Source organism: Apodemus sylvaticus, chromosome 4 (genome assembly GCF_947179515.1).
Source record: "Apodemus sylvaticus chromosome 4, mApoSyl1.1, whole genome shotgun sequence".
NCBI lineage: Eukaryota > Metazoa > Chordata > Mammalia > Rodentia > Muridae > Apodemus > Apodemus sylvaticus.
This window is the reverse complement of record NC_067475.1, coordinates 59,925,308-59,950,699: the sequence shown is the minus strand read 5'-3', so window position 1 is coordinate 59,950,699 and position 25,392 is coordinate 59,925,308. Positions and strand designations below refer to the sequence as shown.

General features: G+C 40.8%; 1 protein-coding gene across 9 annotated transcripts in view; it reads left to right on the top strand.

The window, feature by feature from the left end:
- Positions 1-292: 292 nt before the first annotated feature.
- The window catches only part of Phtf1 (putative homeodomain transcription factor 1), a 35,235-nt gene continuing 10,135 nt past the window's right edge, over positions 293-25,392 (top strand). For 2 of the 9 annotated variants that reach the window (XM_052179594.1, XM_052179592.1), the window contains exons 1-13: positions 653-739; positions 1,001-1,075; positions 1,669-1,725; positions 9,527-9,596; positions 10,615-10,773; positions 13,242-13,398; positions 14,926-15,060; positions 16,090-16,249; positions 18,483-18,656; positions 18,765-18,851; positions 21,187-21,408; positions 23,806-23,934; positions 24,666-24,938. In XM_052179594.1, coding sequence (XP_052035554.1) covers positions 1,031-1,075; positions 1,669-1,725; positions 9,527-9,596; positions 10,615-10,773; positions 13,242-13,398; positions 14,926-15,060; positions 16,090-16,249; positions 18,483-18,656; positions 18,765-18,851; positions 21,187-21,408; positions 23,806-23,934; positions 24,666-24,938 — 1,668 coding nt within the window. In that variant the 5' untranslated portion in view covers positions 653-739; positions 1,001-1,030. Of the gene's footprint in view, positions 740-1,000; positions 1,076-1,668; positions 1,726-9,526; positions 9,597-10,614; positions 10,774-13,241; positions 13,399-14,925; positions 15,061-16,089; positions 16,250-18,482; positions 18,657-18,764; positions 18,852-21,186; positions 21,409-23,805; positions 23,935-24,665; positions 24,939-25,392 lie in introns of those variants that run through there. The other 7 variants (XM_052179597.1, XM_052179593.1, XM_052179596.1 and 4 more) reach the window with 7 other exon arrangements.

Here is a 25,392-nt window from a genome sequence, read left to right as displayed (position 1 = left end):
AACGGAGAACTCGTGCGAAGGCTCGTGCCCCGCACACTATAGTTTGTGAGCTCGTCCACCTAAAGGAGACAAGGATATGAAGTAAACACCACGCTAAATGCTACAGACCCGCACAGGAACCTCTGGAACATCGGGGCCAGCCTCCCGGGGACCGACGGGTACTGGGAGGGTCGCTTCTGAGGTGACTTTCCGTTAAGCGTCGAGGGTTATACGCGAGGCGGCGGTCGGCTTCTGCCTCCGGGCAGCCAGAGCGGCGGGAAGGCGGCCGGGGGCGGAGCCGGAAGGCGGAAGCGGCAGATTGCAGCAAGAGCTTGTGGAGCTGCGGCCCGTCCCTCACGGACGACGCGCGCCGCTGCTCCGGCCCGGCGCGGTCTGCTACCTTCCAGCCGGGCACCCAGCCCTTGCGGTGCCGAGGTGGCTGGCGAAGGCACCCTTCCGGCTTCCTTCTGCTCATTTCCCAGTTGGCTCCTGGCTTCTCCCATGGCCGGTTCTGTGGTCGCCTAGGTCGGGCCTCTGTGGCTGCAGGCTGCGCTGCTCAGGGCGCTGGACGCCGGGCTGCCTCCGGGGCAGGGCTGGCCGCCGCGGTCTCCATGGTAACGGCCCGGCTCCACCGGCGGCCGGGCCTCTGGGGGAAGATGCGGCCTGCCGGGCCCGCCGCCTCGCCCCCGGCCTCTCGGTCCGGCGGGGGTCACTGAGGAGCAGGGGCCCGGCCGGCAGTCTGCCTGGCAGCGGGCACCAGGTGAGCCGGCCGCGGGGAGGCGGAGGGCGCGGGAGGCCAGCTCGGGTACTCGCTGTCCCCGCATCCTTTCCCGTACTGGATGGTGCAGAGGCTTCTCGGTTGCTGCTGCGCCCATTTCCCCCCTCCCCCACCTCTCCTGGCGAACACCCTGAGAAAGAGCAGCTTCTGGACAGGCTGAGAGGAGCAGATTTTAAGCCATACCCCAAACGGGACAATGTCCTGAAACAACTGGACTTATCGAGGCATTTCCTTCGTTTTCAGTGAGATCCCACTCTCTGGCTGGAGACACAAATGGCCTCAAATGAGAGAGATGCTATATCATGGTATCAGAAGAAGGTAACAACAGTAGTTTTTATGTGTAAACCATACTTCCTGCAGAAAACTTCCTTAATATTGTTAACTTTCCTTAAGTTTGGTAGTATCACTTGTTCTTATATAATATCTCAACATATAAAAAATGATGTGCAAAGTCATTATAAACCCAGCTTTAGATTCCAGGAAGTGAGCTGTAAGTCACCTTTCTCTAGGCAGCATACATGAACTACTACAATGCTTTGCTTTGCAAGCTATCGGCCTTTTAATTTTTTTTTTTTTATGAAGACATGAAATCCTTATCTGCATGGCTCATATTGCTGCTCTCTTTGATTGAGCTGTTCCGTACCTCTTACTCCTCTCTGATGTTCCTATTGATGTTTTCTTTACGGAGTGGAATTTTAGGTGATCTTTAGTGTAAAGTATTTGGGGTGTTGCTTTTTTTACTTTTTAGATTCAGGTTTTTTTTTTTGAAACATCTCTGGGGAGTATGAAATTACTTTATAAGAAACACACTTTCCAGATATCATATTTATTAGATTCATTACCTTTGTGAGGTTTGACTTAGATATGAAGATTGCCTTTGCGTCATTTAAATAGCCTGCTCCTTATTTCAGATTGGAGCATATGATCAGCAGATATGGGAAAAGTCAATCGAACAGACTCAGATTAAGGTAATTTGATTTCTTTGATTCTAGCTTTGTTACTGCTTTAAAGAGAAGAGAGGATCATACTTCTTTAAAATATGCATTTATCCACCAAGTATGCATTCTTTTACCCTTCAAGTTTTATAAGAGTCAGCAGTGCATGGGTAATGATAGAGGACAGTTGATATGTGGCCTCAGCAGCAAATGTCTCAGGGAAATGGGAGCGCGGCTTACTATTTCTGGACAATTTTTTACTGTATGACAGTTCAGATCCAGTATTGCCAGATGTTTATTAGAGAGAGGCTGAAAATAAACACATTTAACAGAAAAATTCACATTTTTGAGGGGTAGCAATCCTCTTCCTCTCTTCCTCTTTTTCTTCTCTGTCTTTGTCGTCTTATAATCATCACCGCCACTATGCAAGCCAAAAAATTTATATTTGGCCTACATCTAGTCTTTAGCCCCCACATATATATATACATACGTGTGTATGTATGTATTATATATGTCTATAGAAATATTATATATATATATTAACTGGTTTAGAGGCAAGTCTTCAAGTTTTTCAGGTTACCTAAGGGTATAAGGTACCCTTGGGACTTCAAACCACTTTCAGTTTCTTCATGTTAACCAAATAACTGAAAACTGCTGTGTAATTTGGAATGCCAGTTGGTTAATTTGTAATAGTAGAGGGGAGGGTTAAGTTTTAGTAGCTAAGTCACCATATGGGAAAGAGAAACATTGGTGTCTGCAAATTAGTCATTGAATAGTTGCTGAGTTGCCTTAAGGAAAAGCCCAAAGAAAAGAATGTAAGTCTAGATTTAGGATCTCTTCCTTGGAAATCGTTTCTAAATGCCAGTGCATTCTTGGATTAGGACTCTTTTGAAAAGATTTGGTGCAGACCTTTACCAACACTTTAAAAACATGGGTAAGTACAACCTAAAAGTGTTTTACTTCTCTAAGTTACATTGATTAGACTAGACCCCTAAATGTCTTTGGTGGGATATATTTAGCCATTTCTCAGGGTACATTTCTTTATAAGCTAGTCACATAAAAGGTTGTTTGAGTTGAACAGGACATAACTAACTTCACAATTTCCTACAGTTCTCCTTTTAATTAATTGAGGATGGGGTTCAGATGAATAACCCCTCCAAATTTCATTTTCTAACTGTCTTGTCTATTCTTCTGTGAGCTGCTAAGCCATATCAGTAGTGTAATAGAAATGGCTGGACTGGGAAATTAGATATTGTTTTGTGACCTCCAGCCTTATGATCCCTAAAGATCCATGTGTTTTGTTCAGGTTTTGGTTTCCTAATCTTTAAAAGGATTTTCTTTCCTGCTGCAGAATAAGAAGCCTCCTGCTGTTGTTTAGATTTCTCACCTCTAATTTCCATGCTCTTCACACATGACTTTTAGTGAGCCTTGTCAGGGCAGGGATTCTTACCTGTATCTGCTCTGGGATCCTCTTGCTTAGCCTGATGTTGCTCCACAGAGTTGGCCCTGCCACTGTTCTCTGTTAGGGCCCTTACCTAATAGCTCCTTAAAGAGTATTGCTTTATTTAGTGGCAGTGTCATAGCTACTGTGTCACACAGTGAGTAGCAAATATTATGAATGTTGGGAAACTGCAGCACAGGTCTCAAGCACAGGAATAGTGGGCCAACGTAAAACAGAAAACAGACTCGTGTTTTTTACGTGTGTGTGTGTGGGGGGGGGGGGTTGCGTTTGTTTCTTAGAGAAAGCACAGGAAGAAGTTGGGTAGGTGGGGTAGGATCTGGGAGGAGTTGGGGGAGGGGAAAGAATATGGTAAAAAATATATTATATAAAAAAACCTTAAATTTTTTTAGAATGTCCTGGAACAAAAAAAAGGCAATTCCTGCCTTCATGTTCAGGGTAGTGGGAGAAAACTAAGATTTTTTTTCAAAAAGATATTTAATTTGATTAAAAAACCAAACAAATAAAAATAATAACTGAAATGCTAAAAAAGTTTAATGTGTGTTTATAAAAGTATAGTTTAAGATGTTTAAAGAGGCTTTCCAAGGGTGACTTTTACGTCTACATTGACACCTCTGGAGTAATAGTTAATGTTTTCTTTTCTGTTCATTGTTGAACCAATAAAGTCTGTGAACTCTAAAAAAAGAACAACAAAAACATCCCAACAAAAACCAACAACAAAAAAACCCCACCAGCACCACAACAAAACAGTTTGGAGAGGTAGTTAAGATCACCTAGCTGCTCTTCCAGAGGACCGGGTTCTGTTCCCAGCACCCACATAGTCGCTGACAACCATCTGTAACTCCAGTTCCAGGGGGTCTGACAACTTCTTTTGACCTCTGTGGGCATGGAAGTATTCACATGGTACATGGTCATGTATGCAGACAAAACACCCGTAACACATAAAATAATCTAATCTGACATCCTCTTTTGACACATAAAATAATCTAAAATTTAAAAGAACCTTAAAAATGATACATTAATCTTGGTTGGAAAAATGGTAAGAACTTTGGTAAACTTACTGAATTGCTGTTTAAAGACATTTTGGTAGATGTTGAACACAAGGGGAAAAGTATTAACAGAAGTATAAGACTTGTTATAATAGCAAGCAAGCATCCCAGTGTGGCTGCAGTGGAAGCGTATAGGTGGAGTAGTAACACGTAAATGAGTTTTACTCAGAACTTATGTTCTGAAGAGAACCGAGAGAAAGCTGTGAGAGAGCAGGGATGTGAGAAGAGGTGTTGCTATGCTGCAGTGGTGTAGGCTGGTATCCACTGAAAGGCAGCCTTCCTGCTCAGCCTCCCAAGTGCTAGGATTACCTTGTTTTCAAAACTAGTTGAATATGAACAAACACATTGTGAATATAGTAGTGAAAACTCTTACTTAACAAAGCATTAATGCCATCATTTTAACAACAAACAGAATGGTCTATCTACTATGGTTGAATACAGTTTATGAAGGAGTGTACCTTTTTATTTTTAGACAGGATCTCACTGTAGTCCTGGTTAGCCTAGAACTTGATAATTTGATCAGCCTAGCCTCATATTTGCAGTAATCTTCCTGCCTTTGCCTCTTAGGTTCTGGGATTAAAAGTATATAAGGCTATAGTCCCATATAACATTGATTTTAACATTTGAAAAGCAATTAATGTGTCTAATGGAATAAAGAATCAAGCCATATGATCTCAATAGACACAGTAAAAACACTTGACAAATTCTATGCATTGTAAAATTTATAATGATGAATGAAATAAGAGTTGAAAATAGGTTCCTCAAGTTATTAATGGCTGGAAAAAAAAGTCTACAGCAAATGTCACCCTTAATGGATGAAAACTATTCTCCCCATAATCAGGAAAAAGCAAGAATATCCGATTTTTGTAATTTTACATAATCATGGGTCTTAGCCTGGGCTATATTGCAAGCAAAAGAATGAAAAGACTCCAAGATAGGAAAGAAATGGAAATTGTCTTTATTCATGTTGACCTAATCACATACTAGGGGACCTATAAAAAAATAAAATTCTTAATTAAAAATTCTTAGATTTATTTATTTGCTTCCTCCCTCCTTCCCTCCCCCTCTCTCCCTCCTTCTCTCTCTCTCTCTCTCTCCCCCTCCCTCCCTCCCTCCCTCCCTTCCTTCCTTCCTTTCTTTCTATGTGTGAGTGCTTTGCCCACTTGTATGTATGTACACTATATGTGTGCCTGATGCCCACGAAGGCCAGAAGAAAGCACTGGCTGCCTTTGGAGCTGGAGTTACAGATGGTCAGGAACCACTATGTGATTTTCATCTTTTGAGACAAGAATCTTATGTAACCCAGGAGAGCCTCTGTAGGTAGTTTCAGCTGTCTTTGACTTCATAATCCTCCTGCCTCAGCCTTGACAGGTTGACCCTTGAAGATGGGGTGCCAAGACAGTGGGTATAAACTATAAAAATGATCTTTTATTCTTATTTTATATAATAAAAAATGTTATAGATTTAAGTATAAGAAATTAAACTATAGATTTTTTAGGAGGAATTGTAGGAAATCTTGTCACCTTTAAATGGGCAGAGGCTTTTTATAAACACATGAAAGAAAAAAAATATGCACACCTGAAATTCCAGCACTCAGGAGCTCAAGGCAGGGGGATTGTAAATTCAAGGCCAATTTGGGCTACATAGGCCTTGCATGGTGCAAACAGTCCTTAGATAGCGTCAAGGAGCTGACTCAGGTGGTCAAGGTGCTTTGTTGACAATCCTGACAATCTGAGTTCAATCCCTGGGACACACAGGTGGGAAGGAAAGAAATAGCTTTTGCAGGTTGTCCTCCTTATTCCATACTCTTGGTGTGGCAGGCACCTCAAGCAAGATACACAAGCATAATAATAAAAATGATCCAAACATAACATTTAATGAAAGAAAGGATGCAGCCTCATACACAGTGTGACCTCACCTCAGTGGATGTGAGGGAGGGGGCAAAGCTACAATTTTGGAAAATATGAAAATAGTTTCAAATCATTTATACAAAGAATTAAGAAAAAAATCCAACTGAAATAATGGTTAAAATCTTGAACAGACGTTTCATCAAAGACTAAATAAATCTGTTGGGCACATGAACAGATACTTTACATTAGTCATCATGGAAGTACATATTAAAATCAAAATAAGATCCACTGAACTACAAATAAGCCCCCCAACTTTTATAAAGTGCCCAGACTTTATATTATAGTAATGAAAATCAGACTGATATACTGGCTCAAAGGAAGCTGTGGGGGTGATGGCTATATCCTAAATATTGAGTCTAATCATGATTATGTAACTATGAATTTACTAAAACTCTAAATAACTTAACCAAAACTGTACATTTCAAATGGATGAATTTAATAATATATAAATTATACCTCAGTAAACAGTTGGGTTTTTTTTTTTTGGTTTTTTTTTTTTTTTTTTTTTTTTTTTTTTTTTTTGGTTTTTCAAGACAGGGTTTCTCTCTAGTCCTGGCTGTCCTGGATCTCACTCTGTAGACCAGGCTGGCTTTGAACTCAGAAATCTGCCTGCCTTTGCCTCCCAAGTGCTGGGATTACAGACGTGCGCCACCATGCCCAGCTAGTAAAACAGTTTTTTTTTTTTTTTTTTTTTAAAAAATATATATACAAATTGTAGAAGAAAATAAGGAGTATACAAAATGTTTACATATACTTTACTATGAAAAATATATGTAGGAAAACAAATTTTCCTCCAGTGTTTTAATGGAGAGATTATATTAAATGTCTGATACTATTTTAGTGATAAAGATCAATTTAGTCTTTCAAAATAGGACTACACCAATAATGATTAAGATTTAGGCTAACTTGGTTTGGATCTCTGAGCTTTGGTTTCTTTAGCTGTGTGGGTATGTTGTGTCCCTGTGTGTGCATTAAGAGTTCCCAGCAGGAATTTAGTTGTATTGCTCTCATTTTCTGACTTATCATCTTGAGGAAAGGTCTTTTGTTGTATTGGAATCTTGTTATATAGGCCTTGACTACTGAGCTCTGGGAGTCTGCCTCTTTTCTAAAGCTGGGGTTACAGGCACCTGATGCCTATGCCTAGCTTTTTATGTGGGACCTGGAGATTCAAACTCAGGTCATCTTTTGCAGAGCCAGACATGCTTAACCTTTTACACTAATTTTGATGGTTGAGCATGAAATTAAAATTCATTTTTCTCTCACTTTTAAAGTTTTGTGTATGAGTATTGTGGTTTGAAATAAAAATGGCCCCAATAGGCCCATAGAGAATACCACTTTTAGGAGGGATGGTCTTGTTGGAGTAGGTGTGGCTTTGTTGGAGGAAATATGTCTCATTCACTTTCTGCTGCCTTCAGATGAAGATTTAGAACCCTCAGCTCCTTCTCCAGTACCATATCTTTACATAACCATGACAATATCAGACTAAACCTCTGAAACTGTAAGCCAGCCCCAATTAAATGTTTTTCTTTATAAGAGTTGTTGTGGTCATGGTGTCTCTTCACAGCAGTATAAACTTAATTAAGACAAGTGTCATGCCTGAATATATGTCTGTAAACGACATGCATGCAGTGCCTGTCCTTGGAGACTACAAGAGAATGCTGGATTCCCTGGAATTGGAGTAATGGATGGTTGTAAGCTGCCAGATGTGTGCTGGGAATTAAAGCCTAGTTGCCTGGAAGAGCAGCAAGTACTCTTAACCTCTGAGCCATTTTTCCAAGACCTGTCACCTCCCTCCTCAGTTCTAATGTTTATATGATACCTGTGGTATATATGTCTTTGTGTGAGTGTGGGCACTTTGTGCCACAGCATGTATGTGGACAACTTTAAGTATCAGCCCTTGCTTTTCACTTTGTTTGAGACAGGGTCTCTTGTTAGACATTTGTATGCCCAGCATCTGATCTGTTAGCTGGGGATTCTCTTGCTTCTGCCTCCTGCCTCACCACAGGAGTGTTGGAGTTATAAATGCAGTATGGGTCTGACTTTTCAAAGGTTCTAGGGATGAGGATCAGGTCCTCCCACTCGAGTGACAAATGTTTTATCCACTGAACCATCATTCTACCTAAAATTTCTCTCTCTCTCTCTTTCTCTCTCTCTCTCTCTCTCTTTTTGATTTGGTTTTTTTTTTGAGACAGGGTTTCTCTGTAGCCCTGGCTGTCCTGGAACTCAACTCTTTAGACCAGGCTGGCCTTGAACTCAGAAGTCCGCCTGCCTCTGCCTCCCAGAGTGCTGGCATTACAGGTGTGCGCCACCACTGCCCGGCCTCTAAAATTAATCTCTTAAAAAATTAATAGCAGTATGTGTTTGGCAAACCAAAAGATAATGTCATAAATATATACTTAGCATATGGCAAGGTTATTGTGACTTTTAGATTCTCAGTTTTTCTTCTAAAAACCTGACAAAACAGGAAATGCCACCTCTCTGAAGTAACAGCGATCCATTGGAAACTTGAGGATACAATGACTCTAGAATTCTTACATTGCTCTTAGATAAGTCTATTAACATATACTAACATTGCTGATTAAGCTACTTTAATATGAAATAATAGAAGACCAAGTCCCAGAAAAGTTTTGTTTTTTGTTCTTTGAAAAAAATGTTCATGGCTAAATTATGTAAGGATGCATAAAGGGATCTTATTAAATGGGTACTTAACAATATTAAGAAATAGCACTAAAGAGGAACCTCTCAGATGATAAATTCCAGGAATATTTGGATCTTACGTTTTCTGAGAGTCGGAGACAAAGACGAACTATGGACCTGAAAATAGAAATTGGGTGGAGTTTGCAGAAAGCTTAGACCTCCATCCCCTAGTACCTTAAAAGACAGCAGAGCCCTTGAGTTGGAAAATTGGGATATTACTTTGGATAAAATAAAATGTATTGAAGAGGCTTCAGGGGAAGTGAAAGTTCACTACAAAGCAAGATAATAAAGCTCTTTAGCCTAATCTGCAAATTCCCACCCAGAATCCTCCAGCCTATAATTCTCAAGCAAGGAGAATTTTGGAGGATTATTTGAGACTCAGTAAAACCACTTTGGGTATTGACACATGGTGATTTTTGTAATGGAGGTGCCCAGGCTCAACCATTCTATTATGAAGCCCTACGTTTTTAAGCTATACTCAGATAAATTAAAAACTGAAGACACTGTGCACACATACAAGGTAATTACAGTGCATTGCTTGAGTTTCCCCAAGGAATGGGACTCTAAAGAGTGCTCAGATAGACAGAACAGCAGCAGTAACTCTAATGTACCTCATAGGCTTGGCCATCACCACATGAAAAGGAAGAAGTTTTATCTTTTACTCTTAAAAGAACTGTGCTTTCTTGGCTCATTTCTGTTTTTGTTTCATTTTATCATAGGGTTTCAAAAACAAACCAAAAAAAATGGGCCATATAAAACCAGACTTGATTGATGTTGATTTAATCAGAGGTGAGTTGGCAGGTTGATTTTTATATACATATCATGTGTTCTCGTTCTCTTGCTTTCCTCTTCCAATTTAACAAACTATAGAGTCACTTGAGAAAAGGAAACCTCTACTGAGGAACTACCTCTCAATCAAATTGGCTTGTAGGCATACCTTTGGGGTATTTTCTGATTAATGATTGATGTGGGAATGCCCAGTTCACTTGAGAGGCCACCCCCCAGGGCAGGTGGTCCTGGTTGTTTAAGAAAGCAGACTGAAGTCACCATGGGAACAAGACAGAAAGCAGTGTGCTTACTTCCTCCATGGTCTCAGTCCAGGCACCTTCCCTGAGTTCCTGTTTTAGCTTTCCTCAGTTTAAGGTGAACTGAACTCTTCCACCCCAAGCTGCTGTTGGTTAGTGCTTCATCGCAGCAACAGAAACCAAACTGGTATTTTCCCTGACCTTTCCTCCCTTCTTTTCTTCCTCCCTCTCTCAACTCCCTCTTGATTGTTTGACTGTTCCTTCTTTCTCCCTCTTTTATATTTAAAGCTTCAAGCTTAATCTTCACACCTCAGCTTCCCAAGTACTGGGATTGCAGGCTAGTTCACTTCACCTAGTTTGTTACTATGTTTTAGGTGTCTTCTATATATTGTGGCATAGTTATTTTCAGAAGTAGCATTTCTCCATCATCATTAAAGTTTTTGCTCTTTCTTCTTTGCTTTAATGTATTATGGTCATGTAGATAGCATGGTCTTAGTAGAGATGAAAGGAAGATGAACTTGGAGACTACTGATGTATCATAAAGAAGAATGTATTGTTTGCCATTCAGGTGAGCCTGACTGGTTTTGAGCATCTGTCCTTGTGCCTGAGGTGAGACCATCTCAAAAGTCTTGCCAGCATCTTAGCTGACCAGATCATATGCTGATTTTTATCCCACTCCCGTTTCTAATGTAAGGTGACAAGTGGCCATCTGTACAGGGCATATACATGCTTCTTACGCATTTTACATAAATGTTTACTTTTTGTTTATTGATTGCTTAAAGGCTCAACATTTGCCAAAGCCAAGCCTGAGATTCCATGGACATCGCTCACTCGGAAGGGGCTTGTTCGAGTGGTGTTTTTCCCATTGTTCAGCAGTTGGTGGATTCAAGTTACCTCTCTCAGAATCTTTGTTTGGTTGCTGCTACTTTACCTCATGCAAGGTAACTCAAGAATGGAATAAATTGTAATGATTGCTTTCTTCTGAACACAATAAGGGCGGGCTTTCTGTATCCTCACCATTTCATTTGTGTTTTTAAAGCAGGGCTTTAAACCTTTACCATTTGTAATTTTTTTCTTCCTTAAGAATTTTTTTTTTTTTCCCTGAGACAGGGTTTTTCTGTGTAGCCCTGGCTGTCCTGGAACTCACTCTGTAGACCAGGCTGGCCTCGAACTCAGAAATCTGCCTGCCTCTGCCTCCCAGGTGCTGGGATTAAAGGCGTGCGCCACCACCGCCCAGCTAAGAATTTTTATGTTTTATGCTTAGATGTCTTAGGATTGCTATTGATATGGTGAAACACCATGACCAAAAGCAAGTTGGGGAGGAAAGGGTTTATTTGGCGTACACTTCCACATTGTAGTCTATCATTGAAGAAAGAAGTCAGGACAGGAACTCAAACAGGGCTGGAACCTGGAGGCAGAGGCTGTGGAGGGGTACTGCTCACTGTCTTGCTCCTCATGGCCTGCTTTATTATAGAACCCAGGACCATCAGCCCAGTGATGGTACCACCCATAGTTGACTGGACCCTTCCCTGTCACTAATTAACAATATGCCTTACAGTAATAGCTTATGGGAGCATTTTCTTAAATTAAGGTTCCCTTCTTTTAGATAACTCAGCTTGTGTCAAGTTGATATAAAACTAGCCACTATACTATATATATATATACATATATATATATATATAGAAACCGAACATTTACTGGTAATAACTTAGAAAGAAGGGATGGAGAGTTGGCTCAGTGGTTTAGAGTACCAGTTCAATTCCCAGCACCCACGTGGCAGCTTACAACAGTTCCGACATCTGTAGGCAGTAGGCATACATGTGGCAAATGCATGCAATTAAAACATTCATACAAAATAAACATCTAATAAAAGTATTTTAGTTGGGCATGGTGGCCCCCACCTTTAATCTGATCATGCAGGAGGAAGAGGCAGGTGGATCTCTTGTGAGTTCATGGCCAGACAAGGTTTACATAGCAAGTTCTAAGCCAATTATAGTTACACGGTGAAACCTTGTCTCCAAATGTAAACAAAACAAAAACACCAAACTAACAACAAGGAAAAGAAAATAAAGTCAGAAATAAATTTGTTTTAAAATAATTCTTTGGTGGGTGTGTATATAGCCATATAATTTTACCATGTATTATAAATGAAAGTCAATTGAATACTGAGATAGTTGAGCATGTTTTGTTTTGTGCCATTAAATCGAGCATATACACATATATAAATTTATTTATTTAAATTATTTATATAAATTTATTTGAGAATTTTGTACACATATTGTTAAATTTGATCATATGTCTCCCTCCCTCCAACTCCCCATGGATCTTTTCCTGTGCTTATCTCATCCAACTTCATGTCTTCCTCTTTTTGTTTTTAAAACCCACTGAGTCCACTCATCGCTGCCTTTATTGCCTGGGTCTGGGGCTACCCACTGGAGCACAGGAATACTTAGTTTTGGTTTTACCACCATCACCACATTCCCTCTTCTATCCCTCCCTTAACTCCCTTTCTCCTACTGCACAACGTTTATCTCCTCCCACTTTCATATCACACGTATTCTATCACCTCTTCCCATTAAGACCTCTTCCTTCTCCCTTCCAGACACAGGGAGGAATTGTTAAATCTGTGGATGGTTAAGATTAAAAAGTAAAAAGAGGGTGGTGTTAGGGAGAAAGAAGATGCAGGAATAAGAAGGAAATTATGAGGTGTGGCCGAAGAGCATGTTGAAGAGAAATTCTTACAGTAAACTGAGTGGAGAAACACAAACAGCAGGCCTGAAACCTAATTAAGCAATAAGCAAACCAAAGCAAAACCAGTATGAGATATATCTACCAGAATAGAGGTTAAATAACAGGATAAGAAATTAAGAGTGCTTCAGTATTGCTTTCCAGATACTCTTTGGCCTTGGGAAATAATTTTCAATTGAGTCAAACAATAGTTCAAAACTGTCTTCTTTGGAGGCTGGACAGATGCCTCAGAAGTTAAGAGCATTTGCTGTCCTTGCATAGAACCTGAGTTTGTTTCCCAGCACGCAGTGTCCGACAGCCCATGACTGCCATAACTTCGGCTTCAGGGCATCTGACACATGTTCATGTTCATGTTCACACACATAGACTCTTTTACACATAAATTTAAACATAAAATCTTAGAACACCCAAAACTGTCTGGTGTATGTGGCATCTGGTTGTTCTATGGTGGGAGCCTTCTAGGGATATCTGGATTTTCATTCTACCAGTTTGCAAAGTAGTTCCAGTAAGTTATTTTTCACTCACCCAGCAGTCTAATGTTATAGGAAATTATTTATTTTTATTAGTTGTTTTAGAAATGACAGCTTGTGGAAGCATGTACAGTTAGTAGAGTCTGCTTTTCTGGAGTGCACAACTGCTTTGCATTTTCAATCCTCTGCAGTCACAGCGATCGTGTTGTATCTCCTGATGCCTATTGTGAGCGTGAGTGAAGTGCTTGGACCGTTGTGCCTTATGCTACTCATGGGAACTGTCCACTGTCAGATTGTGTCTACTCAGATAACAAGGCCATCAGGAAACAATGGAAATCGGAGAAGAAGGTAAGCGGAGAACTTGTCTGGAGTGGTGTGCCTTCTTTGTTATTGCATATTTGACTGTAATGACAGTTGTTTGATGCTAAGAACTCACCAATATTTAGTTTCACGTGACCTTTTTACTCAGCACAGTAGGTTTAAAAGGAAAATTACTACTTTTCCTTAGTATATATTTTTAATAATGGTTTTGAAAAGCATTCTCTGGCTGGTATAGGTTTGTGTAGGGCATTTGCCTCTCGTGAACATGTGCAAGACCCTAGCAAGAGTCAGTCTGCACCATCTCTGAAAAGAGAGAGAAGAGAACAGGGCAAAGTGGAAGGGAAAGGGAGATGGTGTGGTGAAATGAACCTTTAATCCCAACCCGTGGGAGACAGAGGCAGGTAGATCTCTGTGTGTTCAAGGCCAAACAGGCCTATACAGATTTCCAGGACAGCCAGACTATACATTAAGAGATCTTGTCTCTCTGAAAACCAATCAATCAAAACAATAGCACCAAACCACCACCACCACTAACAAACAACAAAACTCTGTAATAATGGTGAAACTTAACTATGGATAAAGGATTTCTGTACACTGGGTTAGAGCTACCAACATTTTGACCTCTTTCAAAAGTGTGTAATTGAGACCTGCCTTCATAGTACATGCTGTATCCTAGCCCATGGAAAGCTGGGACAGGAGGATTGCTTCAGCTTTCAGACCAGTCTGTTTTATGTAATGAGTTTCAGGCCAACATGACTTACATAGTAAGATCCTGTCTGAAAAACAACCCCAAACTAAACTTAAGTAAAAAGTACATAATTGATTTCTTTGACTCACTTAGATTCTGTTAAGTTTCTGTTTATTGTGTGGTATATGTGGTGTTTGGAGTGTTGAAGTTTTCTTAGAAGGCTCAGTGATTATTTTCCAAAAGTGGTTTTCTCTGTCCCCAGATTATTTTTAGATTTGTTTACCTAGTTAACTAATAAATAAGACACTGGCATTTGGGTCAGTGAAGTTCAACGCATTTATATTTCAATGTTATTTTCAAAACATTGCTTTTAAATTGAGGTTCCTTATAAATTTAGTATTTTCTAAGGAAACTGGTCATTGTAACTGTGTCTCATTGGGATTTATAGATAGTGTCTATAACATAGTCAGGTCAATCATTTAACCAAGTAGAATGTCAGTGAAAGATGATAGGTGCTGTTACCGGTTGTTTCCTGTTCAAATGTGCTAGAGACAGCCAGTGTGCGTGTAGAGAATGTGATCTGTGTCTGGTATGGAAGGCCTGGAGAGGCTCATGGCCACATGTTGAAACTCTTTTCTAGTCCTGTCCTGGACAGCCACTTTTTTCAATGGCTGATTCAAAATAACACAGGACTTTGATCTTGAATCTGTTTTGTTCTTAAATCAGTAATGTCTTATAGTTGTTTGTCCTTGGCATATAAAGCTAACTATGTTTGATTTCAGGGAATAGTGTATTAGCATAATTTTCTGAAGATATACTATGGGCATATTGCGAATAATCTATAATTATTGAAATATTTTTTGTAGAAAATTACGAAAAACTGTAAATGGTGATGGGAGCCGAGACAATGGAAATAACTCCCCTGATAAAGTCAGAGCAGTAGAAACTCTGGAGTCTGCACCCAGTGTTGGTGGTTTTTGGGGGATTCTCTTTGGCAACAGGTGGGAGTCTTATATATTGGACTTTTTACTTGATTTTGTATCCACCTTAGGATTTGCAGGGTCTGTAACATAATTGGGCCATAGATATAAATGGTGTGTGCTTAGTATTATAGCTCTGTGATTTTTTAAGGGTTCTAGGAAGACTTGCATACTGAAAATATTATCTCCAATATCTTTCATGTTATCTATAAAACCTCATAATCAACTCAACATTTATTGCATTTGATTTTAATGGCTTTTAAGGCCACAGTTGCAAAAAGCCCTCTGAAAAGTTACAGGCCTTAGCTAACTTTTTGACAGAAAGGAGAACTTGAAAAAGATGGGGGGCTCTTAGAGCTGATGCTCATGAGGAATGAGATGTGGCAAGGAGTCTGGTGTTGGTGGGCCATAGGATAGACAAACAGATGGATTAAAGGCAAACTATACCTCATTTATAATTATGCAGGTCGTGAGAGTATCAGTGTGATGACTCAGGCACTTTCCCCCCCTATATTAAGGATGGTGAATGAAAAAAAATAAAGCTCTTTTTTGAAGGTGAAGTATGTTCACACGTTGTTCTAAAGATGCATTTACTCCCCTTGGTGAAGTGTTTGAGTTATGTTGGATATTGTGTGGTCCATGTCCTAGGTGATTATCCTAGTCAGACAGGAAGTAGTAGGAATGTGAGTCTCAGGAAAGAAAACTTGTTCTGGATTGTTGCATTCTGGAATGTAGTTTAGCAGACGTCTACATAACTTAGCAGATGGAGTGCATTCTTTGAAGCATAGTGTTTAAGACAGTGAATAGACGAGAACAGGCACTGCAAAGTGCAGTGATGGGCAGTGTGTATAGGAGTGGGCATTACCCTGAGAGGAAAGAGAGAGGGAGTCATCTTTAGGAGTGAGTGAATATTCTATTCTTGAATACCTTTCCTTTTGAATTTTCTAGATTTCAGAGTAATAGACTGTACTCAATAGAAGAAAGTGATTTCATGAAAGATACTGCTCTAATAAAAGTAATTAGTAACTTTTTCTCTTTTTTAAAAAATAGGATTAAAAGGGTGAAATTAGTATCTAACAAGGGGACTGAAACTGACAATGACTCAGGCTGTTTCCATCCTATCATTAAGAAGAGACAGGGTCGACCAGAGATCAGAATGTGGCAAGCAAGAGAGAAAGCGAAGGTTTCCGATGGAGAGAAGTACCGTAGGGTAAGATCTAGATGGGCCTAACAGGATCTTTTTTTTGTCCTAGGTAAAATTTTTCTGTTCTGAGACTGTGTTAAAGACACAAACTAGATACCTGTAGGTGTAAGTTTGTCAACAAACCGTAAGTAAAGCCACTGGCTATGAACAAAGACATACTCTAAGCAGATTGGAGCTTGTGCTCTAAGATGAGAACATACTGATTCTGCTAATCAGCAGCCTTCATGGTGGGTGGACAGGTTGGAAGGACACAGGGCAGTGTAGAGGGACCTTGTTTTTTTTCTGGAGGCAGTGTTGAGTTTAGTAAGAGTTTGGGAAACTTCTAGGTCCAGTGGAGATGGTTTGTTCAATGTCTAAAACTACATTTTTTTTTGTAGTTTTGAAACATTTTCTTCTTGAGCTGACATATTTAATCTAATACTTATTAAGGTTTATTCCTAGATTTTATAAACTGTTTTTTAAATATAGTATATTTTATTATTCTTTGAAGATTTGGTGTGAGTATACAATGCATTTTGAGTATATCTAACTCCCTCTCCATTCATTGAACACTTGTGTACCCCCCATCTTTCCCTTCTAGCTTCATAACATCTTCACCTTTCCTCTCCCCCTCCCCCTTCTTTTGTAACCCAGAGTCCGTTTAGTACTGCTAATATGATGAGCACAGGTGTAGGGCCGATCACTGCCATGTGGGTAACATGCCAGGACCAATACCTAAAGAAAGCAGATTCTTCTTCCCCAGCAGCCACCATTTGCTAGATGCTCTTCAGCTAGAGACAGGGCCTTGGGAATCCCTTGTGCACACATGCTGGAGTGTTGGCTGTTTTGAGCTTGTGCTGGTGCCAGAGCTGTTGTGAATTATCAGTGTAGTGGTCTTGTCAGGTCAGAAGACACTGTTTTATAGCAGTTCTTTCTGACCTCTGGCTCTCAGAGGTCAGCAGTTCTTTCTGCCCTCTCTTCAGTACTATTCCTTGACCCTCAAGGAGAGGGTGGTGTGTTAGTGTTCCATTCATAACTGTACAGTCCATAGATCCTTGCTCTGTACTTTGACCAGTTGTGAATTGGTATTAACATATGTCCATTGGAAAAAGAAGCTTCTCTGAGAGGCCTGACAGCTGCCCTCATCTAGGGTACAAAGATGAATATCTGGAAGGCGGAATAGGTTTATGGTATCAGGAAGGAGTTCTCTTCTGAGGAATGGGCTTTATGTTTAATCAGAAAGCAGTAGGTGATTCCCATAACATGCCCATATTGCTCCAATAGGCAAATCTTGTAAGACCAGTTATTATTGTAGGTCACAGCTCACAGCTGGGTAAATCTGTTGATGACTTCTCCTTCTTGGAAGCCTACCTACCATCTTCTGGTATTATGAGGTCGACAGCAAGGAATAAGCTTCCAGGAGGACCAGCTTCATTTCTTCAAGTCCTGTGACCAAAGTGTATTTTTTATTTAGTACTAGGGTCCACTCTAGTATGCAACTAAGAGTAGCAGCAATAGCAGGTATTATTTTGGGGATCTTTGGGGAAGTTTCCCTCCACCTTCCAGCAACTTGAAGGGAGCTGTGTCAAACCTGAGCTCTTTGATGAGAACCTATGGCTTCTGGGAAGTGTATGAACATCCTCATGAAGGGTAAATAGCTCTGTTTAATCTTAGTCATATCAGCAGATTTGGTTATTATTTTAAGATGCTTATAAAACATTTGCATATGCCTTTGCCACACATCCTTAGAGATATTTATCCCCTGTCCCATTCCTCCTGTGGTATTCTCCTGGTATTTTACCATTCATTAAACCATCATTGCATTCAGGCAGTGTTTTAAGTGCCTTACAAGTACAAACTGAATCCCTTGTCTACAACAGCCCTGTGAGGTAGGTACTTCTGTTACCATGACTTTTGAGATGAGGAAACTGAGCCTCAAGAGAGGTAATAAATTGGCCCAAGGCTGCATAGCTAGTAAGCAGATGTGATTCAGGCGCAGAGCTGACTTGAGCCTGCGTTGTCACTGTCCTCACTCTGCCTCAGCTTTTGGGCTGCTGAGTTTGAGTTTCAAGTGCACCTTTTGTTTTCTAATTTTGAAATTTTAAAAAAATGTTGAGATCAAGTAATATGTAGACTTGCTAGTTTGGGTTTCACTTCCTTTCATCTCTTGGTAACTTTTCTGTGAATTTTACTTTTAAGTGGGCAACTTCCTGGAGTGTTTTGTGCTGTCCATTGTGAGCTACTGTTGTTCTCTTTGTAGGAGGCTTATAGGCGTTTGGGTAATGGAATTTCAGACGATCTGTCAAGTGAGGAGGATGGTGAAGCACGGACACAGATGATATTATTGCGTAGGAGTGTGGAAGGGGCGTCAAGTGACAATGGTTGTGAAGTTAAGAATAGAAAATCAATACTTTCAAGGCACCTAAATTCTCAGGTAATTTTCATTTTTGTCTACAAAAGCATGGAAGGTAACTCTGAAAATACTGAGTAGTAGCAAGATATTTACATGCTTTCCTGTTGTTTGTTGGTTTGATTTTGGCAGGTAAAGAAAACCACAAGGTGGTGTCATATAGTTCGGGATTCAGATAGTCTGGCTGAATCAGAGTTTGAATCAGCAGCCTTCAGCCAGGTAAAGCACCCTTTGGCAAGAGCAGAATTTCAGGTGTCTTCTTGTGTACAATGGTTTTATTTATTCCTTTCTTTTGGTTCTCTGAGGTTTGTATAGTTTGCTTTCAGTTCTGTTGGCTCAATTTGAGATGATTGCTCACCTCTGGAAAGGAAGTGAGTGCTTTTTAGTTTCTTCTCTAATCTTCAAAGTATCAAGATGGGCTGGATAAATGTCTGAGTGGTTAAGAGCACTTACTGCTTTTTCAGAGGACCTGGGTTTGATTCCTAGCACCCACATGGTAGCTCACAACCATTCATAACTCCAGTTCCAGGGATCTGCTGCTCTCATTTGATCTCGGTGGGCATCAGGGCATCAGGCCTGCATGTATTGCATATATATATATATATATGTGTGTGTGTAGGCAAAACACTTATACATGTAAATAAATCATTAGGAAAAATGGCTCAGAACGTGATTGCTTTGGGCATAGAATGTCTCAGTCGGTAAGATGCTTGCCTCATAAGCATGGGGCCTGAATTTAATCTCCAGAATCTATGTTAAAAAGAAAAGGCTATTCGTGGTGGCAAGTTCTTGTAATGCCAGCAACAGGGAGACAAAGACAATTGGATTTCTGGGGCTCTGGTCACACATGCACGTGTGCGCATACACACACACACACACACACACACACACACACACAGAGGGAGAGGGAGGAGAGGAGAGAGAATAAGAATTACTCAGTTGTTTTTAATTTTTTAAAAAGGTTTATTTATGTGTATAAGTATTTTGTTCATATGTGTGACTCTGTACCATGTGTGCCTGCAGATGTCATAAGAAAGCATCAGATCCTTTGGAGCTAGAGTTAGGAGCTGCACATAGGTCCTTGGGAATCCAGCCTCCAGTCTCTGCAAGAACAAGTGCACTGAATCATTGGGCAGTTTCTCCAGCCAAGTTCTTAAATATGGTTACTTATTATTCACTTAAGCTGGGCGTGGTGGTGCATGCCTTTAATTCCAGCAGAGGCAGTTGGATCTCTGTGAGTTCAAGGCCAACTTGGTCAACATACTGAGTTCCAGGACAGCCAGGGTTATAAAGAGAAACCCTGTCTCCAAAAACCAACCAAACAACCAAGCAACCACAAAACCAAAAGTTATTTGGCATATGGAGTTTTATCTTATGTGGGTTGATATTCTGAAGACAGACTTTAGCAGAGGGATCTCTGGAAGACAGGAACAAGAGTCTGGTTATAAGGGTGCAGGGCATATTTGAACACATTTGAATTAGGTAAGCATGGTGGTGTGGTTTTCCTTTGTTTTACCCCTAGGCAACTGGGGTCATGGAAAAAATTTCATATTTTATTTGTACTGCTGGGATATTGTACCATCTCTCCATTTCTGTGACTGGTTATCTTTGAACATGTTTGGGCTTGGACCTGAATAAAACTAACTCTTTTGTCAAGCTCACAGTGTCTCAGCCAGGCAATCCGAGCAGATCCTCTGGTGTGTCCAGGAATCATTCAGCACATAGCACACCTCTAAGTTGAACAGTTGAATGTTTTGTAGTAGCTACTTAGAAGAAACTTTTTTAAAGTTCTGCTTTGCCAGGTGTATTAGTCACAGTTCTACAAATGAACAGAACTGATAGCATACACACATGCATGCATGCATACATACCTGTATGTATGTGTGTGTGTGTGTGTGTGTGTGTGTGTGTATGTGTGTATGTGTTATATAGGGGATTTATTAGGTTACCTTACATGCTGTGGTTTGAATAGTCCATCAGTGACTGTTCTTGACTGAAAGGCTGAGAATCTGGTGGTTGTTCAGTCTACATCTCTGGATGTCTCAGCAGTTCTAGTTTGGTGCTGGATCTGGAGGATTGTTGGAGGGCTTTGGGTCTTCAATTTGTATTTGAATCCTGAAGAAGTTAGATTTAAGACTAGCTATAGCAACAGGATAGATGGACTTGAAAGTGAGAATTAAGGCAAACAGGTAAAAAATAAAGTTTTTTTCTTCTATGTCCCTTTTCCTGGGTTGCCATCAGATAGTGCAGCCCAGATTTAGGATGGGCCTTCCTGCCTTAAATACTGGAGTGCCTACAGCATGAGCTTTAGTTGATTCCTCTAAAGCTGACAGCCAAGATAAGTCATCATATCAAGGTCATTGGAGTTCGACATTTAAACATTAAAATGCATTTAAACATTTAAATATGCATTATCATGTAAATTATGTGAAATCTTGGGACTTAACAAATATATGATGATTAACTTATAAAAGCTTGCCAGCAAATACCATGAAGACTTTGCTCTGTTTTATGTATAACTGTTTTGTTTTCTCCTTTTCATTTTACTTTAAAGGGTTCTAGGTCTGGTATGAGCGTTTGCTCTCGGAGCCTTAACTTGTCAAGAAGAGACTCAGAAAGCACCCGCCATGACTCAGAGACCGAGGATATGTTATGGGATGACCTTCTCCATGGCCCAGAGTGCCGGTCATCTGTCACCAGTGACAGCGAGGGGGCTCATGTGAATACCCTTCATTCAGGGGCCAAACGCGACCCCAAAGAAGATGTTTTTCAGCAGGTACATGAAGACAATAATTAAAATAGTTTGCCAGTTACTGTTTGCCAACTTGACAAAAACTACAGTCCCAGAAGAGGGAACCTCCAATTGAGGAATTGCCTTGATCAGATTGGCCTGTCGGCTTGTCTGTGGGATTTTTCTCTTGGTTAATCATTGATGCGGAGAGGTACTGGGAGCTGTGCCATCCCTAGGCAGGTAGGCCTGTGTTATATAAGAAAGTTATCTGAGCAAGCTGGTAAGCAGCATTCCTCTGGGGTTTCTGTTTCAGTTCTTGCCTTGAGTTCCCATCTTGTCAGTGATAGGCTGTGACTTCGAAGTTTTAACATGAGATAAACCCTTTACTTCAGAAGTTGGTTTTTGTCAGTGTTTTACCATTGCAACAGAAACAGAACTGAAGTAGATAGTTGATACTTATTCCAAACCTAGCATTTTTCAGCCACGGTATCATATCTAAGCTTTGCAGCAGTCTTATAGGGCACTGTTGTCACCCCAGTTTAGGATGGGGAAATTGGGCATAGCTTGTAAGAGAGGAAAACTTGCAAAGACTCTTTGGTTGCCTTGACCTTGATTTCTTTCCCTGATACTTTGCTCATTTTCCTTCAAATAATCTTTAATCTTTCTTTTCTCCAAGTGGCATTGTTAGATTGGTACTGTTTTATGATCTCTTGAACTTCATGTTTTATAAAAATTATGCAGAAATGGCATTGCTTATGCCTCTGGTAAGCATAAATCAAGTGATACTGATCTCAGGTTTAGTCTAGAATCCTAGATTCCTTAGAAGATATTTGACTTATTTTAAATTTGTAGATTTTTTTAAAATCATTTGTTACATGCTAAGACAGTTTTAGGAATACTGTGAAGAAGCTAGTGGGACGCATGGCAGGAGTAAGCATCCTCAGGTGGGCAGTGTGCCTCTGCTGAAGCTGTACCTGTGTCCCAGTGATGGTGGGTAGAAAGGGTGGCAGTTGGTTCTCATGGCAGTCTTTTGGGTGGCAAGCAATGCTTTAGTTTTTATTCCTTTGCCTATTTCCAAACCACCTTGCACATAGTAGTGGGTAGGGTTTGCTCGACTTGCCCGTGAAGTCATGGTTTGGGATGAACGTTTGTGCTGCTGAGGACCAGCCGCTTTCCTCTGTTTGCTTGCTCTAACAGTGTCATCTTGTCAGTCCTTACCTGCTTTCTGCATGTGTGCTCTGACTCACTTGCAGTCCTGCTGCTTTTTGAAGCTAAGCCTGTGTATGCCTCTGGACCTTTGCTTTTGGGTTTGATCCTTTTCATTCTTTTTTTTTTTTTTTTTTTTTTTTGATTTGGTGTTTTCAAGACAGGGTTTCTCTGTGTAGCCCTGGCTGTCCTGGAGCTCACTCTGTAGACCAGGCTGGCCTTGAACTCAGAAATCCTCCTGCCTCTGCCTCCCAAGTGCTGGCCTTCCAGGCAGTTCTTGGCTGGAGAGCTGGGTTCCTTTTGGAATCCTTTCCTGTGACTCCTCAAGAACTCTTCTCTCCTTATAACTCAAGTCCAGTGACTTTAATTATGTTTCCTTTAGTAGTCTCCAAGCTCACAGATAGCAAGGCCATGTGTCCTTCGCAGGGTAGCCTGACATTTGCTATCTAGCCCAGTTTGATCCCAAACTTTGCTAGCCTCCGGAATACCAGGACTACATGTGCTGCTGTGATGTGCTCTGTTCTTCAAGCAAGTTCTGCAGCAAGCACTTCATAAGTATTTGCTGGATATAGTAAAATCAGTCAGTGTATAGATTTCATTCATATCAGTGAAATTAATAAATGCTTGGCATATTTACATGGTAGAAAAAGAAGTACTCCCTTTCTAGAAGCTACCTATCATATGTTCCTGTTCTAGAACTGTCACTTTAGTTTGTGGATACAATGATAGTGATGATACAATCTCTGATTTCAGAGCAAAGTTGGCTTAAGGGTGTGGTGAGGAGCACTTGGAGAAAAGGCACCTGAGTAGGTAGGACAGGATCAGCAGAGGAGTTTGGGGGCTATTGTCATGGTGATGGTCAATTCTAGCTTTGGATCACCTATGCTTTTCCATGTCCTTAAGGCCCAAAAACATCCCAATTGTTTAACCTCTAAGGCTTTAGGCCCTCTTTCCCCCTCACTTTCTGTTCCTCCCAGTGTGGTCTGTGGTTCTAGAGGTCCTTTCCTTAATACCATGTCAGCACACCGTGTGCCTTTCATACGTTGTATATCCTGGATCCTAGCTCTCCAGATGAGACCACCACACAAGTGGTTCTGAGTGATGGATGGGCTTTGAGATAGAGAATGAACATAGGATGAGACTGAACACTGGAGTCTGGGAGTGGGAGAGCAGGGGAGAACTAACTAAGGAAAGATGGAGTGAGTGGGAACAGTTTTTTACCTTTTTTCTTCCTAGAACCATTTATTCTGGCTTCAGAATTCAAGTCCTGCCTCTGAGCGAGTTAGTGCAATAATCTGGGAAGGAAACGAGTGCAAAAAGATGGATATGTCTGTGTTAGAGATAAGCGGCATCATCATGAGCAGGGTAAGAGTGTGCTTCTGACCTCACAGTGCGGCTGTCTGTGAGAACCTGTTTATTGATGAAGATTTGTTTAACATCAGCTTGACACAGACTAAAGACATTTGAAAGGAGGGACCCACAGTTGAGAAATGCCTCCATGAAATCAGGCTGCAGGCAAGCCTGTAAGAGCATTTTCTTAATTAGTGATTGATGGGAGAGGGCCCAGCCCATGGTGGGTGAGATGGTGTGCTGGTGGTCCTGGATTCTGTAACAACACAGGCTGAATAAGCTATGAGGAAGAGCCAGTAAGCAGCACTCCTCCATGGCCTCTGCATCAGCTCTGCCTTCAGGTTCCTGTCTTGTTTGAGTTCCTGCCCTGACTTCCCTCAGTGATGAACTGTTACCTGGAAGCTGCAATGAGCCTTCTCCTCCCCAAGTTGCTTTTGGTCATGGTGTTTCATCACAGCAATAGTGACCCTAACGAAAACAACTTTATACTTTGTACCATCAGATGCTAGGGTTTGCCTTGCAGCCATTCCTTAGACTGAATCCTAGTTTGTAGCAAGTTGTAAGTCAGTTCACATGGTCCTCTGCTTTGGTGCTGGAGATTGAATCCAGGGCTCCCACTTGCTTATTTTTCTTATTTGTATTTGTTTTAAGATTCATCTTTAGTATTCTAAATGGTATTTGATAAATACTTTTGGTAGTTCCCTTTTCCTCTGTAGTACTGATGGAGATTTTCAATTGGGTTGCAGGTCAATGCATACGAGCAAGGTGTTGGCTATCAGATGCTGGGGAATGCAGTCACCATTGGCTTAGCGCTTTTCCCGTTTTTATATCGACTTTTCCGAGAGAAGAGCTTTGACCAACTAAAGTCCATCTCAGCAGAGGAGGTTTTGACCCTCTTCTGTGGTGCACCGCCCGTCACACCTGTTGTTATTTTGTCTACAATTAATTTTTTTGAAAGATTGTGTCTTACGTGGATGTTTTTTTTTATGATGTGTGTGGCAGAGAGAACATATAAGCAGGTGAGTGGACAGGCAGCATTTGTCACCTCTGCATCTGTTCGCCACTCTGTTGAATTGTTTTGTTCCTTTGACTTTGATACTTGTGCATTTAATCTTCATGTGGTTGACTATTTGAAAAACACATTATAATCTGAAATCTTTAAAAATATTTAAATGTTCTTCCTGTTCTTTGGCAGTTTCATACGTGTGTTATTTTGATCAATGCACCCCTGCCACCTTTTCCTGTGTGTCCTCCCACTCCTGCAGAACCTTCTCTTCTTCTCAACAAGTCTCCTTTCTGTTTTATGTTTTTCTAAACAACTCCATGAGGTGCTTGTGTGAGTTTGGGTGTGGGGTTATTAGCTGGAGCAAGACAACTTGGTACACCACAGATGAAGAACAGCCCAGCCCTGGGCTTCATCCTGTGCTGGTATTATACAGCTGTGAGTGCAGCAGCTATGCCATCTGAAGAGAC